The sequence below is a fragment of the Abramis brama genome (genome assembly GCF_963993115.1).
Source record: "Abramis brama genome assembly, chromosome: 19".
Lineage (NCBI taxonomy): Eukaryota > Metazoa > Chordata > Actinopteri > Cypriniformes > Leuciscidae > Abramis > Abramis brama.
In genome coordinates, this window is record NC_139981.1 from 11,815,625 (window position 1) to 11,833,981 (window position 18,357).

At 35.8% G+C, this 18,357-nt stretch overlaps 2 protein-coding genes across 3 annotated transcripts; both read right to left on the reverse strand.

The window, feature by feature from the left end:
* Positions 1-1,120: 1,120 nt before the first annotated feature.
* Positions 1,121-14,163, reverse strand: tspan14 (tetraspanin 14). 2 transcript variants are annotated; one of them, XM_084093685.1, is made up of 9 exons: positions 14,025-14,163; positions 12,141-12,227; positions 10,797-10,847; positions 9,796-9,942; positions 9,413-9,583; positions 6,257-6,382; positions 4,482-4,535; positions 2,947-3,060; positions 1,121-2,715 (listed from the first exon to the last, which is right to left on the reverse strand). In XM_084093685.1, the coding sequence occupies exons 2-9, from the start codon at positions 12,219-12,221 to the stop codon at positions 2,647-2,649; spliced, it is 813 nt and encodes a 270-aa protein (XP_083949811.1). In that variant the 5' UTR covers positions 12,222-12,227; positions 14,025-14,163; the 3' UTR covers positions 1,121-2,646. The 2 variants fall into 2 exon arrangements, with proteins under 2 accessions (XP_083949811.1, XP_083949812.1); XM_084093686.1 differs by lacking the exon at positions 14,025-14,163 and adding an exon at positions 12,385-12,483.
* Positions 14,164-16,365: 2,202 nt separating this feature from the next.
* Positions 16,366-18,357, reverse strand: mxtx1 (mix-type homeobox gene 1; the record flags this gene model as incomplete). Its single annotated transcript, XM_084092652.1, is given in 4 exon segments — positions 16,366-16,395; positions 16,399-17,127; positions 17,901-18,085; positions 18,336-18,357. Coding segments are annotated over 4 exon segments (966 nt in total).

The following is an 18,357-nucleotide window of genomic DNA, read 5'->3' on the forward strand; positions in this document are numbered from 1 at the left end:
CCTACAGAGGGGCAATGGTCTTTTTTATTTGTTTTCAGTTTGTTCCCACTCCATCTGCCCTGCCAGAAAAGCCCATAATGGGACTTTTTATCAGGACCGATTGTCAAAGGTGTTCAATCTAATGTAGAGGTGACTGTAAAAAGGCAAAATTACAGAGAACCCAGTCCTGCTTTATCACAAATTGAGCAAGACAATTGTGCTTGCAATTACTGTGCTATTAGTAATTTTGAAAGGGAAAATGCTACTGCTACTATATAGTAAAGATGCTTTAGTAGTTGTATGGGCTGAAAAAGTAACAAAAAAGTTCTAGAGTTGCGGCTAATGTACCGCACTGCAGGCTTGCTTAAGAAGTGAACCTTTCTGGCCTGAATTTTAAAGGCCTATTTTATGTTACATTGTTCAGGTTGTTTATTTGTTGTTGTTGTTTTTTCCCTGCTCTCCTGCCAAAGTCAATCCAGGATTCAAGGTATAGGCGATATTCTATAACTGCAGCCCTCGGGGAGTTTCTACTTTTAATTGCTCCAGTCATTCTTCCATACAATGCAACAAACTGATACATGACCACTTTAATGAATTGTTTCTTTATGAAGACAACAAATCTTTATCAGAAGTTCTGTTACTTCCATATTCTGATTTCCAAAAATTCAAAAGTAAAAATTGGGTAGGACAGGTTTTTGAAAGTGGACATTACTAGAAAAAAAGAGGGATTCTCAGCCTCAAACGAATGTTGTTTCGATACATTTCGACAAAAGTTGTTTTAAATTTTCACTGATTAATTGTTCACAAAAAGACCAAAATTACATTTTCAAATATATTAAAATAGAACAGTTACTTTAAATTGTATTATTTCACAATATTACTGTTTACTGTATTTTTGATCAAACAATGGCAGCCTTGGTGAGCATAGGACAAAATTAATTCTATTGTTTTTTTACTGACAAGTTCTCACTTAGTTATCTGTATAATGTGTTATCTGTATAATAAAGTTAGCTGGAACCTGGTTTTACATTACATTTAAATAGGATCTTGATATAACATTCCAACTTTGAGATTTGCAGCATAACTAAGCTGGAACTTCATAAACCAGCGTATTTTCTTTAAAAAAAAAAAAAAAGCAATGTATGTTGATAGCTAAACTTTTTATTGAATATAAAAACAATGAAAAGTAAATATTTACAAAGACAACACACATTCAAAAACAAAAGACATAAATCCAACAAAAAGACATCCCTTCATGAAAAAGGAGGCTCTTGCAGTAAAATCAGGGAAACTACTGCATTTTAGTAAATACTCAAATCAAGTGTTAACACTACACAGTGGCACAGACAGACACTCCAAAAAAGGGACAAAATAGTGCTCTCTGAATTGAAAAGATTAACAATTTCTATGTTTTTAACATAAATTCCTTTTTGCATTATTGTGAATTTCAGAGGTCATTTTATACAAGTATACTATGATAGAACTGTGAAAAGGAAAAATAACAAAAAGTCTTTGGGCTAAGAGTGAAGTTAATGTTACGTTAATGTTATGGATTTTAGTTTGTGCTATAATGGCAGTTACGTTTTCAATTGAGAATACAAAAAGTAAATATCATTTGATGCGAAATGATTGACACAAATCAAACAAAAAACCTCTATCCAGCTAACACATGGTATAATCCTTTTGATAAAACCTTCAATGCGAGAGAAAAGGCACAACCTGATTTTTTTGTATAAAGTCACCAGGTAAGAATAGAAGGAGGTAAGTGTTGGCATCTCAAAGGCAATGTTGACATCACTATTAGAAACCATATGGTGATTTGCATCAAACTCCAGTGACTCCTAAAGGTCTGCACAAGTCCAGGCTTGCACATTCAAATGCAAAGACAATCAGATAAAATGATCATTAACGGAACAGATCTTGATATATTTCTTCTGCACTCTTTGCAGTTAACATTAAATGCAGACCCTCTGTCTGCATAAATATGAATAGTTCAACTCAATGAACTAAGAAAATGGAATGTATTTACTGCAGTTAAAACTGCTTTACAATTGTTCTTTCATTACACTTCTTACCATGAGGCCAGTTAATCTTTTTTTAATCATCACCAGCATGTTTTTATCTAAGGACAAATAAACATGCTTCAAAAAGACATTCCAGTTTGTGCTTTTGAACTAATTATTAAGAAGAGAGAGATTTTGGAGTAAGAGGACCATACCGATACATTTCAATAATTAAAGCTTGGTTGACTATCCTGCTTCTTCTCATGATTAGAATTACAATTCAGGTTAGTTTAAAGGTTATGGTCCCACCCTGTGGCCAGTATGTATATCAAGCTTGGTTAATAATGGTCCCAAAATTACAAATGTTAATGTTGGTCATATAAAAAAATTATAATAATAAAAAATACACAATGGGAGTGGTTGGTGTGCTGCTGGAGGTAAACTTGAAGAAGAGAGAAGGCACACATGTGACAGTATCCAAATGAACTTAGGCAGCTGCATATTCAAAATGTGGTCTTTATAAATGCTTAAAAGGTGGTCCAAGTGAATGGTCCAGAGTCCTCTTTTCCACAAATGTTCTTGTCCTCCATGAAAAAAAAAGAATAACTGGAGGTCCACATATTGTTCCATACATTGCCCTTCGCTCGCTTCCAGTTACATGAACTCAGTAATAATTAAACTTTACTTTTTCTATGTCTCCAATCAGCGTCCTTGCCAAGAAGATTCCCACCATCTAATAGCAAAGTGACAAGACACAACATTAGATTCAGATTCACTTCAAAACTGAGTTTTAAAAAGACATACTCTTAACATGCAGAAGAGTAATTCTTTTCAGGGCCTACAATTTGTATTCATTCTGATGACAGAATCTGAAATTCTTTATCCATTTGTTTTGTGAGGGGTGACATCTAGCTGTAAAACATTTTCCATGCACATCCATTTTTTTTTCAAGCACATCCAATACCTGTAACAATGATATGACTATGAAGACTCCAGCCACAATGTACAGATTGCGTGGAAGCCACTCCTCTAAAGCCATCATGCATCCTTTGACATAAATGGTGTTGCTCCATTGAGACTGAAAAATAAAACAGTGTGTTGTTTATTCACAAAATAAGTGACAGTAAACTTTGTGCAATTAATTAAAAAGCCAATCTACATAGCAACATATGACACATGACTATCTGAGCTGTATGATGTTTTTGACATATTACAGTACATATAACTCAGCACAGTTGATCAAGGCAGTCATTTTGAAAATTATGATTATTGATGTTTTCGTAGCTAGGTGGCACTCCATTTTAGAGTGACTACTCAGCACTCGTTAAGAGTCAAGTCAAGTGTATTTATATAGCGCTTTTCACAATACAGATTGCATCAAAGCAGCTTCACAGCATTAAACCAAAATAACACAACAAGGTTGTTTCTAGTGTAAATTTATTGATTGATAAAATTAAATTAATATCCCCAAAATATCCCCAACTGAGCAAGCCAAAGGCAACAGTGGCAAGGAACCGAAAACTCCATCAAGTGACCTAATGGTGTCCTAAAACTCCATCAGGTGACCCAATGGAGGAAAAAAAACCTTGGGAGAACCCAGGCTCAGTCGGGGGCCAGTTCTCCTCTGGCATTTATGAACTAGAGGCCAGATTGTAGTTTGAACAGTAAGATTTAAAATGTTATATGAATGCCTGGCTGAAGAGATGTGTCTTTAATCTAGTTTTAAACTGGGAGAGCGAGTCTGAGCAACGAACAGTATCAGGAAGGCTATTCCAGAGTTTCGGAGCTAAATGTGAAAATGCTCTCCCTCCTTTGGTGGATCTGGATATCCTAGGTATGACCAAAAGCCTCGAATTTATTGATCTTAAAGAGCGCGATGGATTATAGGGCGATAGAAGATCCGTTAAATAGACTGGAGCTAAGCCGTTTAGGGCTTTATAAGTCAGTAGCAGTACCTTGTAATTAATACGGAACTTTATAGGTAACCAATGTAGTGATGATAAAATCGGTGTTATATGATCATATTTTCTTGATCTAGTAAGAACTCTAGCGGCTGCATTTTGGACTAACTGTAGCTTGTTTATTGAGGATGCAGGACAACCAGCTAATAAAGCATTACAGTAATCTAGTCTCGAGGTCATGAATGCATGAACTAACTTTTCTGCATCGGAAACTGATAGCATATTACGTAGCTTAGCAATGTTTCTAAGGTGGAAAAAGGCTGTTCTTGTAACATATGAAATATGATTTTCAAAAGACAGGTTGCAATCGAGTATAACACCCAGGTCTTTTACTGTAGAGGATAAAGTAACAGGACAAGTAAGAGTTAAGAATTGATTTGTTTCATTCCATTCAGTGGTTGCTTTGTAATTTGATTATGAATTTGTTTCGCTTGGTGTACCGTCGGCGTTACACTTCGGGTTTATAGGGTTAAAGCAGAACTTTTGTCAACAATTTTGAGAACAAAATGCCTAGTAAAACTGTACAATATGCACTCACCACTGGCACAACTGATCTAACATCATATCCACACTGCGTGTTCACCACTGTATCCTGTAAAGAAAAGTCACAGGTTCATTAAAATGAGGCCTATAATTACTGTAAAGTCATTTACGATAGAAAAACTAAGTCATTTAAACCAAAACCAGACATAGCCTGTGCCTAGAAGAAAAAGCTTTTGGGGTGTGAAGAGATCTTGTGCCACAAGATCTTACGATATTAAAACATAATGATATTTCTCGTCAAGGTGAAAAGCTGTCTCGTGATATCAACACCTTTTACAGTGCTCACATTATATTGTTCTGTCTTTTACTGCATTATGATAATTCATAACCAGAAAGTAGAACTGAAATGACAATAATCATAAGATGATTAGTGTAAGGCTGGCACAATTCCTCAATTAAAGTTGTGTTGATTGCAATTTAACCGGAAATGGCTGCACATATGCATCATAGCATAGTGCTATTATTTATAAACCTACACTAACACAGGAGAATACATCAGTATGAATACATCAGAATACATCAGTATTTTTTTATGCTTTTATGCTCCAATTTAATATGTATAATTTAGATTTTATTTTTTGTTTTTATTTTTTATTTTTAGAAAAGCCTTTCTAGGGACCTGAGATGCAAATTAGCTTTTGCTATACTCTCTATGTGCAATACATATTTTCCAGTTTGACTGGGATCATGTTTTTTTTGTACTGTCCCTATACAAATAAACTTAAATAAAAATAAATATGCAAACTGTTGTTCATAGCGATTTCAAGTAAAAGTTTAAACCCTCGCTCTAAGTTAGCATGTTCTGATGTCCATATGTTCTTGTTCAAGAAATTATAATGACTGTAGCATTTCTATCGTGAAGAAGTGGCCAAATATTAAAGATTAGGTGGACACTTGAATTAAATGTTTTTGGCCAATATTAAACAAGGATTTGATCATGTTGTAAAGTGTAACTAACAGCAACAATCAAACGGCCATCGCCGCCTTCTGCAGGCATTTGTTATAATGTACATAAGTTGATTTTTATAATACATAATGTAATATACAAAATATAATAAACAGTGTTCTTCAATAAAACCATAAATTACTTGCTTTTAATACCTTATTTAAAACAATTATTATTGCCTCATTGTTATTATATATGAATTTTAAGTCATTATAACCGCTATTCTCCACAAAATATTATCCGATTACTCTATTAAATCATGACTTTCTGACTTTCAGTTTTTCCAGTCATATTTTGTCATTGAAGATTTCTTATAGTGTTTCTTAAAAAAAAATTGTCTTATCTCATTCTCGTGAGCCCAATTTCGTATATCGTCTTGTCTCATGAGCTAAGTGTATCATCACACCCCTAGTCAGTATCCTAAACACAAATAAAACCTAGCCCTTCTAAGATGAATTCCCTAGTGAAAGTGAATTAAATTGGTTGCAAATTAAGGAGCATGTAATGATATTTACAAAGTAACAGTTAAAGTTAGAGTAGTGAGGGTGAGTAGTGAGTAGAGTAGTGAGACTTTTTTTCCCTATAAAATGTGGAATAATGTTTTGAACCATGCAATTACAAAGTACATTCTGCAAAGTTTCTCAGACAAAGATGTATGGGTTTGGAATGACAAGCATTTCAAGGCCACAGCAAGCAAAGGAAGTCTTCAACGTGCTTGGCCTTTGACTTGAAAGCACAATGTTTTCTTTTAAACAGTATTTTTTATGATGAAAATAACTCTTTTTTTTCTGTGGAGGGCTGCTGTGAAGGAGAAAGGAACCTACAGCAGGGTCGCTGATGCAGCAGGAAAATGGCACTCCACATTTCTCTCTGCTGTGGTGACTCTGTGAGCAGTTAAAATACACATTCAGATTCCAGTCATTGGGGTCTTTAGCTCCACAGCAATGATTCTGTGAATAAAACAAAATGTACATTCAGGATGTTTTTAAATCAAACCCTGCAACAGGCAAGGTGAGTAAGCACAGTCAAAATTGCTATCAAGTGGTATCATAATTCCCCAAATTACATTAACAATAATTTAAAATGTAAAATATTATTTGAGAAAACACATAAATTCAAAACCAAGACATATGTGTTCATTACTAGCTCCAAAACTGCTCTACAATATCTATGTATAATCTCCTTAATATCTATGGCTTTTTCATCCTATTTATGGTTTTGTTCAGGTTAAATCATGGTTGTTAATTTAGCATTGATTTAATTAAAGAAGAATTGGCGAAAAGACACAGAAGAGTGAATAGCGAAGCACAAAGTTTGTTTTTAACAGTTTCACCTCTAATAAGTATGTGGTGGTTAGCATGTTGAGTAAACAGAAAATTTACATTTAGGATTAATTTTAAAGTATTATTACTGGTATATAAATCATTCAATGGCCTAGGACCTCAATACTTTGCAGATATGCTCACTGAATATAAACCCAACAGATCACTCAGATCATTAGGATCACATCAGCTAGAAATACCAAGGGTTCACTCTAAGCATGGCGAGTCTGCTTTTAGCTACTATGCCAGCCGCAGCTGGAACCAGCTTCCAGAAGAGATCAGATGTGCTCCTACAGTAGTCAACTTCAAATCCAGACTCAAAACACTTCTGTTTAGCTGTGCATTTACTGAATGAGTACTTTGCCACTGTTCGTCCGACTGATTACACTGTATTTTATTTTGCATCCTCCTTTTTATTCTAAACTGAAACTTCTAAATTCTAAAAGAGACAAACATAAATTACTTAATTGGGGAACTTGAGAGATGAAACCATGCTGATGACCTGGGCCTGTGGTGGAGTAGTGAGTTTAACGTGATTAACCTCGAGGTTCTGTGGGGTGCAGACTGGATTGATTCCATTCCTAGAGCTTCCGAACAAATGGGTTTTTGGGGTGCGGACTGATGGGGCAGTGAACCCGAGGATACCCTGTGAGTCAGTCCTAGAGCTCTTCCTGTCCGATTTTAGGGGAAAATCTGGTCCATCGGAGACGTCCAATAGATTTCTTAGGCGCGCCGAAAGAACACCACTGACACAGTGTAATCACCATGGGAAAATCTCAGAGTAAAACTGGGAGTTGTGAAAAATATGATACACCGGTGTTTTGCCAGATGAGAAGTTTATCTATGTATCATCTTTTTACTCTTTTAACAGGGTACCCCCAGGATCCTCCAACTTAAATTCAAGGCTTTTTAAGACCTTTTTAATACCATTTCAAATGAAATTCAATGCCAACTTCGTACCAATTCCGACAGAAGTATGAGGGGAAAATGTCAAATCTGTATACATTTTAAACCCTAAAAAATAATTATGTACAAGTAGACTATTTGAATTAAATAAAACATTTTATTTAAATTATCAGTCATATTTAATACATACGCAGCAGCATTGTAGCGTGCACGTGTGTAGGCCAATGTTAATTTTGGCAGCCATTTTTGATTTAGTCTTACTCTTCATCTTCAGACGAAAATGCTTATTGGTCTTAGTCACATTTGAGTCATTCTGCCTTTCATAGTTTTAGTTGACGAAATGTGTTTGCATTTTTTGTCAACTTTTAGTCATTACTTTTAGTCAAACTGCAGTTACTTTAATTTTGGTAACTATTTTATATGTAGTCTTTAGACAGAAAATGTCATAATTATTCTCTCTAGGCCAATTCGATTAAGCTTATGAGAAATTAAAATTAAGCTAACAGGCTGTATTGACATTGCACTCTTTAGCAGTAGCACTTGTGCAATTCTACATATCCCTTTTCCTTAGTTCTCCAATTTTTTTTAGAGTGCCGTACCCCCTCTCTTCCACGACTGCAGTCACATCTTTCCATTAAGGGACAATATTTGCCCCATTTAATCGATTTTTCCATTTCATTTTTCACCTTTATAATACTTTTAAAAATAAATAATGCTTTAAATAAAACAATGTTCAATAAATATTCAATGTTAAAAAACGTTTAATATTAATAAAAATATGATATTAAAATCGCCAGTAGGTGGCGGTAACTCATTGTCTTTGTCAAAGCCACAGATTTTGTTGCAAAATAGAGCAATAAGCCTGTTTAAAATTTAGCACATCACTTAATATTACCTTTTTTTTTTTTTTTTTTTTTTTTTACTGTTGTATAAAATCAATGTCACATTTGAAATCGTGTGGATAGTTGGGAAACATTGCATTCTTGCTCGCATAATGATCAACATTAAAAACACTGCTGTATATCAGCCTGCATTTTGATCGCAGATTTAGTCGCACAAACAGCGCAAGCGGCTCGTGACAGATATTCTCAAATGAAGATCGCTGAACTCCAGCTTGTCTGTGTTTTCAGATCATCCGCGCTTCTTCAACAATGTAGAGAGAGCGCGCGTGGATGGTTGTGGCCAGATACTACTGAAAAGACCGGGTAGAAAACATGCTCTTTTAACCTGTCTATGCTTTTAACAGAAAAGCTCTGATTAGTAACCATCGTAACGGGTGCGCGCGCTTTCGCGCGTTCTTCTATGACGTGAAGCGCGAGGTGCACTCAACGTTACGCGACTAATTTTTAATTAGTCTACATTAGTAACAGCTAATTTTGTTACGGTATGAATTTAATCATAGAAAAGGCAAAAAAAAATTAAGACCTTTGTAACGAAATTCAAGACTTTGTATACCAAATTCAAGGCTTTTAAGGCCTTAATTTGAGATTATCAAATTTAAGACTTTTTCAATGCTTTTAAGACCCCGCGGGTACCCTGTTTAATTCATTTTATAACTATACCATATATCTCTTTTAATTTCTTTTGTAACTGTTTTTATTTTCCTTGCTTTTATTTTGTGATTATTTTAATTCCTTTCTGTAAAGCACTTTGAATTGCCATAGTATATGAAATGTGCTATATAAATAAACTTGCCTTGCCTTGCCTAATGAATGCGAATTGGTATATATTTAAAAATTCTCTCAAACTTACCAGCTTCTGAAGAGAGTCGATCAGATTCTGCAGGTCAATGTCTTCCCTGTAGGCCTTCACATTGGCCAAGAAGAATTCGTTAATCCACTCCCTAACTTGGCCCTGGAACACAAATGCCAACACCGCAGCCGTCAGCTCCAGGAAGAAGATGAAGCCAATGACTCCAGAGAACTGAAAGAAAAAGTCAAGAAGCAAGGTGAAAATTCAAAGAGTAGCTTTTGACAGTGTAAATAGTACTTGTAAATTTTTATGTCTGAGAAGTATTTACATTTAACTTCATAAAGTGCCTATCTTATACAGGTCTGGCACTGCAAAGCATGCAAAATTTATGACCAGCTTATGTGATGGCACCTCAGTATCACATCGAAAGGATGAGAACTTACAAATTTAAGGAGGCAGATGTTTTCCCGGAGTGCTCCGACACAACCAGCAAATCCCAAAACGAAAGTGACTGTGCCCACAACAAGCACCCCCCAAACTGGGTCGAAACCATGTAGACGTGTGACTTGCGTCAGATCTGATAAAACCCCCTGTGGGCAAATCAAGGAATAAACAATTTTCACTAGTGGTTTTCCCTGAGCCACTAAAACACATTTACAGCCACATAAACAAATTTTTAGAAACTCAAGTTCTAAGAAAAAGTTTTTAAGGGTGTTCACACTTGGCAGATTTGGTTTGATTAAAACGAACTCTGGAGCGATTGCTCTGTTAGTGCGGTTCATTTGAGTAAGTGTGAACGCTGCCACCCGAACCCTGGTGCACACCGAATAAGCGGACCGAGACCCTTGAAAAGATGGGTCTTGGTCCACTTTCAAACAAACTCTGGTATGGTAAGGCTGAAATATGAGTGCAACACGGACCAAAGACATGCAAACTAACCAAAAACAGGACATTATGTAACAAGAAACCCTAAAAAGGACAGAATGCTCAAGCATACCTGTTTTTTCCTCATCATAGTTGCAATGTTTGCCCATCACAGTTCGGTACAGGCAATCAGAACCGTGTCTCCTAACATCAGATCTTCGTTTGTGTGTGTGACAGAAAGATTCTTGCCAGTGTTCTGACTCCTTTGCTCATTTTATAAGCTCATCATGAGTCAGCTCCATCATTTGCATGTGGTATGCACATAAAGCAACGCATTCAGCCCAGCACACACAGCATTGTTTTGCGTGTATATCCAAGTTCAGTTGCAAAATATACGTCATAAAAGCTTCTTTTTTTTTACTATTAGGTTCGGTGTTTAAAAATAACAGTGTGAACACTAAGCAAACCAGGACTAAATGTTTTATTTTTTGGTCCAGACCAAAAGATCCAAACTACAAGTGTAAACACCCCCTAAAAGAATAGACAAAAGAGGCTTTCACAGGCTCATAGACCTACTCACCTTTTCACTCCAGGCCCAGAAGCCAATTGCAATGAATGCTGTTCCAGCTAGCTGAAAAGCAGAAGAGGTTTAGGAGACATTAAGACATTGACGTTGCATCAGAATAGTCAAGTTCATACAAAGAAAAAACCTGCAACATGTGTGGTTATAACATATGATGCATTAATATGACTAAATGTGACTAAACTCTAGAACACCAAGCAACCAGACACTTCTACTTGGAATTTTTTTTAAAAAGTTTAAAAACACAGTTCAAATTTTGGGGTCTGTAAGAATTTTTTTTTTTTTTTTGAAAAGACTGCATTTATTTGATCAAAAATACAGTCTGTACACGAAAAAAAATAGGAATATTGTGAAATATAATTACAGTTTAAAATATTTTTTCTGTTTTAATATATTTTAAAATGTAATTTATTCATGTGATGACAAAGCTGAATTTTTTTTAGCATCATTACTCCAGTCTTCAGTGTCACATAATCCTTCAGAAATCATCTAATATGCTGATTTGGTGAAAAACGTTGTTCTGCTTAGCAAATTTGTGGAATTGTTTTTCTATTTATTCTTGATGAATATCATATTCAAAAGAACAGCATTTATTTGATATTGAATTTTTTGTAACATTTTACTCTCACTTTTGATCAAATTAATATGTCCTCTTTAATAAATACATTGAGTTTAAAAAATCTTACTGACCTGACCCCAAACTTTTAAACGGTAGAGTTTAAAATGTATGAACATGCTAAAGATACAAATTATTTAGCTTTATTTAAAAGTATGGAAAATAAAGTGTCAATTAATGGTCACAAACGGCATGAAATATGCATAACACAGTGTGAAGTAACAACAAAACTTGTTTCTCAGGAGCCATGTTTAAAATTGAAAACAGGAAAACGGGTTAGAAGCTGTTATCTGGTATGAACTCCTCCCATGCTTCCTTATACAGGACATCACAAACTACTGCAATAGCATGTCAGCGTAAATCTGTTTCCTGTTGACCTTTATGGAAACCTGACGTCATTAGGCTGACTTTTTCTCTTGATATATAAAGGTTCAGCTGTGGGTGTTAACATGCTGTGATGAAAATGCAGTCAGAAAGTGTGAAACATCGGTGCACACGGTGTAAAACTAAGTGGAACAAATAAACATGAAATGTGGTGCTGGTCTGCAGATTATGTTATCTGAGCAAGAGTGGCATAAAAGATAGGCAGGGCAGACACAGTACTAGATGTTATCTACTGTAGAACTGGAAGGGTTGCCCATTTAAACATGATTTGCAGATGAGGGCATGTTTGTGTGTGATTGTGCATGCGTTCACACGGAAACAAAACATTGTCATTAACTTACCCAAAAGATAATGTTGTAGCTGAACATGAGGTATTTGTAGCAACAGCTGACCTCTGCATTTTCATATCTGTAATAGTGCATCTTCTTCTGTGGAATAAAGGAAAATGACATTTGAGATTACCACGTTAAAACATCTAGAGAGATCTTTATCATATATTGTTAACTTAAAATGTGCACTAACAGAAGTTGAAATACATGGGAATGCACAGAAGTGTTAAAACTAATGCTGATCTGACAAACTCACCCAAATTATATCACATCCTCAGGATTAATCAATTGCACAAGAGTTTAATTACAAAATTCACCCGCAGATGTTGGTAATACAGGAAACAGTGTGTATTGCATTTCCTGTCATGACAGTAAGGATAATGTTTCAACGGACTGCATTTACAGAAAGAAAGATAACTTCCCCATTTTTTTATAATGCAAGCAGACCCACCCTTGCTGACTTAAATGGATTTTTTAACTAAATGTTGTTAAAGATAAAATTAAACTTTTCAATTCCAGTCAAATTTAACATACTTTACTTTCTTGTTGACCCCAAATTGGGGGTTTGTGAGTTGATAAAAAGCGAATAACTAATTAAATCAAAACAAGTAAAATAAAAATAAATGAAACAAAAAAAATATAAAGAAAAATGAAGAAAATGATTTGTTTACCTGCATGTTATATGACCATTAAATGAGAACTGAGAAAACTGTTTGTTAGATTTTTAAATAAATTATTGTTATTAAAATAATTATCTTGAGTGGCTGGATTAAGCTAATGGTTTAGGTCAAAGGGTTCTGACAAAAATGTTTGGGAAATTCTGCATCTACCTTATACATTCACATCCAAAAATCTTGATAATTAAAAAAAGTACTACTTAATGATCAATAAAACCCTTCATAATAAAAACTTTTTGTATTAACTGCCCTGTTACTAATCTGCAGTAAACAGAAAACTAAATGAGAATCTGCTTCAAAGATTTGTAAATATGTCTGATACATGACACACACAGAAAAAAAAAACTCTAACCATTTAAAAAAAAACAGCTGGATAAAAATGTCGGGTTAAAGTGTTATGTTATCATAATTATTCCAATTTGGATCAGCTGCAAACAGTTCACTGGAAAACCACTGAAGATTTCATACGTGTGTAGGTTTGTGTTTTCTTTTGATTATCACATCAGATATGATCACAAAATATTTTAGTGCTCCAGAGGCAACTCATAAGGGAATATATCCGTCCAATAATCAGAAATCAGCGATTACACACACATACACAAGATGGCTCACAAACTCTTCCCCACTACTTCTTCCTCTTACTAGTTAGCTAAGTTGCTAACGTTAGTTGATTAGCAAAGTTGTCACAGATCACACTTTAAAACCAGCTGCCAAGGCAAATCTCGGTCTTCCACAACAATTAATGTTCACGTTTAGGAGAAGTTAATGTAGTGAACACTGTCAGTACAATAATTCTGGAATATTTTTGTTTTGTTTCTGCGGTAAAAACAAGAACAATGCTAAGAGCTAACTTAGATATCTCAACATAGCTAACCAACTGTATCACCTCACGACTTGTCAAACCCAACTATTTACTCACATTTACCTACTAAATATATAAACAATATACCAAGATATAAAATCTTTACAATGACTAGTTAAAAATGCAGCCACAGTTTAATTTATTTACGTTACTTGGGAGAGTGCGCGAGCGCGCTGAGGGTGAAACGAAACGCTCGAGAGCTTATGTCTGTTTAAAGTATTTACAATTTAAAAGCACAAAGCAGAGCGGGTTATTACCGATTTTTACAACAACAACAACAACAACAAAAAAACGTTACTCAATGTTAAGAAATATAAATACATAAGCAGTTATAATATGTAATCTTAAAGCGCTCACCTCTTTGTTTATGTCACACAACGCCTCCGCCTGGTAGAGTTCGAAAACGAAAAAGAAAAGCTAGCAACTCTTCTTACACCCACCCCACACATGAATGCGAGACTTTGTGAGTGAGTGTGAGAATACGCCCGACTCCCGAGTCACTCAAAAACACAACCAAATCTGTTACACGATTATTTACCAGAGATCCACTTTTTATTACATAATTATGCAACTATATTAAAGCGACGTTAAACACACGAACAGTAGCCTAGCCTACAAATATCTAGTATTTTATTTTTATTGTTTAAATATTAATAATAATTATAACACAAACACACATACACACACACAGTATTTTCTAATATCTAGTGTTTTATTTTTATAATTAAAAAAAAATATATTTTATATTATTTATGCTGTTTAAACAATAAATTAAATATATTATAAATATATAAATTAATTAAGGTTGGGGCTAATTCTGCCACATCAGCTACTGTGCTATGAATTGTGTAAACAGGAAGAGACATTCTTGGTTCTCTAGGGCTCATATATATATCACACACACACTCACTCTCTCTCTCTCTCTCTCTCTCACACACACTTTTTATCTATCTCCATATAAAACACACCTCTTTGCTATAATAAATGATAACTGTACTTGACAGCATGATTCACATCCGCTGCAGTTTCAGAGGGACAGAATAATCACTAGCTTCCTCCTTTTTTTTTTTTTTTTTTTTTAAGTGTTGTTTGAAGGAAAATGTTGAGAAAAAAAATTGGCAAACATCCCCAAAATCAAACATCCTGCTGTATTGTGCATTGTGAGCACAACATAGCAAAAAATGATACCCCAGAACACACAATGGAATAGAAAACAGACCAGTACATTTTTAACTGGGTTCAACACTTTCAGTCCTTTGTAAAAGCTCACTCACACTGCAGACACCGGCAGATTCACTTCGGCAGATACCCCTGTCACCATCTGCTGGCATTGGTCAGATCATGTTCAATCACTGTTTGTCAGGTCGTGGAATGTCTAAGAAGTGACATAGGCCTAATACTGTAATTTGGTGAATTTCCGCATCTATTGGTGCAGTGTGAACTGACATTAAAAGATTACTAATTTGGATGAACGTATACATAAATAGCCTCCAAAGAATATGCAACAGCACATACAACCCCCTTCTAGTCCGTTCTGCGTAGATTGTGTATAAGAAGTGAGGATTTGAAGATTGCAATGCTTGTTCACCAGACCTTTGGAAAATACTTCTACTGTCCAAAATGTCCACCTGGCCACCAGCCAGTTGCACTGTGACTTATTTTGTTCTGAGAGAGGCAGGAATGTTTATAAAGAAGCGAGTAGAGTCATGAAGACCTATGGGAAGAGAACATGCTGTTGGCAGGCGTAATAGTAGATGGAAAAAGAGCGTGGAGACATTTTTCAGTTACCACCAGCCCCATGAAAGCACATCAAAAGCTTTTCATCATACTCCTGCAATCCAGATGTGAAACAATGGAGATTACCTTCACCTTGTCACCTTATATTGTTATTGGGTCATGTTGTATTGTATAGTTCCAGAGTTTTCTTGTTTACAGATTAACAATCCAAAAGTACAATATAAATTTCATAAAAGCCTTTCTACTATAGGGCTAAAAAACCCATTAGTGCTGGTTCCACCCTTCTTCAAACCAATCGCTCCTGTTGATCAAAGGAGCTGCAAGCAGAAGGCCTTCCAGTTTATGCAAATCACTTATCTCCTCTTCCTGTTTCATCACTGTTTCACAAAAACTATTTACATTGTAAAAGCAGCTGGTGCAGGTAGACTACCCCAGAAACATTTAAAAACTCTTATAACCCAAGACTTTTGAATGGTTGAGTATACTTTTTGATTCAGATCAGAAAAGGGATGGATAGTATCGAGCACAAATACTTCACCTTATGGATGACAAACATATTTGACGAATATCATGTTTTTTTGGCATTGAGGTTATCCATGCATTAAAGAATAAGTACAAAAAGCTATAGCAATATACCGAACAATTGTATAAAATCTGAAATTTGAGAGAGCATTAGGGGGAAACACATCTTTATTTAAATACAAGTGCAGCAATTAAATGAAGTCAATAAAAAATGTCTGTACACACAGCTGCATGATTACACTTTTACAGAGACTATTGAATAAATAGCAAAAATGAAGATAAATAAGATTAAAGCCCATTTAATTAGTCTGAAAACATCTGAAATCTCTCATGTTGTTACTTTCAGATCAGATAAATAATAAATTATTGTTTAAGCATATCTTTATAGTCAATAAATACATTGAATAAATAGTCATAGATACATTGCACACAGCAAAATTCAGCCATACATATGGTTGTCCTCAGACAACTAGTGGCTGTTTAGTCCTTCTCCCTGCCACCAGTCTCCTTGCAGTTCTCCCAGGATCTCCTGCAGCGACAGGGCCGGCAGCTCAGGCAGAGGCCCGTGGTGAATCCCGCTTTCCTGTTGGCTCTCCATCCTCGGAACTTCTGGGTTGTCTACACAAAAAGAGCTGGAAGCTGGAGGAGTGCCCTCCCAGCAACCCGAGTCTGGGGTAACAGGGGTCAGTGGCTGAAGGCTGTTGTGTTTTTCAGATGGAGAGTAAAAAAAGCTCTGGATGGAGCTTGTTTTGCAGGCATAGGCATCATGATGATATGGACTCCACATGGAGCTCATGGGTGACCTCCTGTCATACCTCGTAGCCCAGTTAGGGGGCATCTGATGCTCTGGGCTTAGAAGAGGAGGGCCACAGTGAGCGTTCATGGCTCTGGCCTGATGGTGTCCGTAAGAAGGGGTGCAGTAGCCGGAATCATCACCGACAGACATGGAAGATGGAGTGTCACATCCATAGTGGCCATCCCTTTCCATCTCTTCCTTAATATGATCTGAGTGCGCAGTTGGTGAAGTGCATAAAGGCCCAGTGACCGCACCAGACTTGCCGCCCTCCCTGTTAGAAGAGTGAATCTGCACCGGTGAATTCTGCATGGCACTGTAAGCTGGCAATGGTGAGTCAGATTGCCACAACGGTTTCTTTCCACCCTTGCATTTCAACGTGCGAGCCCTCCTGTTCTGGAACCATACCTATTGCAAGTGGAGACATCAAGACATAGAGGGTCAGTCTCATAAGAATACAGTTGGTAGATTAGACTCAACCATCTAGTGCATACAGATAAGAGCTTCCCTGTCAAAAGATTCAGGTTAATCATTGTGAGATGACATCCAGCTATGGTGGCATGAAGTCAGGATGGTTATCTATGCCTGGTATGTCTATTGTTTACAGGCCGTATGGTCTCTAAACTAAACAGCAGATAAACACAAAGACGCTTACGTCATGTCAGATATTGATAGTGGTATCAAAGACAGCAAACAGTATGTTTCACATAAGGCCTTATTAGCATATCACTTCACCTGTTTTTATGCGTAGCTGGTGAATTTGTAAATGCGTAAGAGATACAGAGAAAGAGAAGAAGAAGGGGTTGTTTCCTTATTTACATAATTAAAGAAATAGTTCACCCAAAAATGTACTCACTCTCATGTTGTTTCAAACCTGATTTTCTTTCTTCTGTGGAACACTCAATATGAAATTTTGAAGAAGAAAAAAAGCCTTGGTTTTCTGTACATATAATGAAAGTCAATGGGGCCAAAAGTTGTTTTAGACCCTGCTGACTTTAATTATATAGATAAAAATAATGAAAAAATCTGTTCCACAGAAAGACATTTAGGTTTGGAACAACATGATGGTGATTAAATGATGACAGAATTACATTTTGGGTGGGGGGTTAAATTTCCCCTTTAAATTTCAGTGAATTCAGTGTGCTATTGTACATAACGTGCCATAAGACATCGTGACCCACCTGTATGCGAGACTCTGGTAGTCCAGTAGTTTGGGAGAGACTTTCTCTGAGGCTGATTCCTGGGTAAGGATCTGTCTCAAATGTGGCACGCAGAAGCTCAACGTGTTCCTTTGAGAAACTCGTCCTTTTCCTGCGACTTGCACTTCTTGATACATTACCGCTTCCAGATATTTTTGCAGATGCATCTGAAAAATAAGATCAAAATTAGTGCAAAGCCGATCATAGTGTTATCATGATTGTCACAACCTTATAGTTTAAAAAGAAATACTATATTACAAGCAAACAATATCAAATGCAGTGTATGAATACTTCTCATCAATAATAATATATACAGCAGAAGAACAGTAACAGACTTTTGGTTTGAGATGGAGAAGATTGGCTTTTCTTATTACGTAATATCTATCCATACAAAAAATCACCATTCAGTATGCTTACCAATACTGTTGTCTTTCCACAT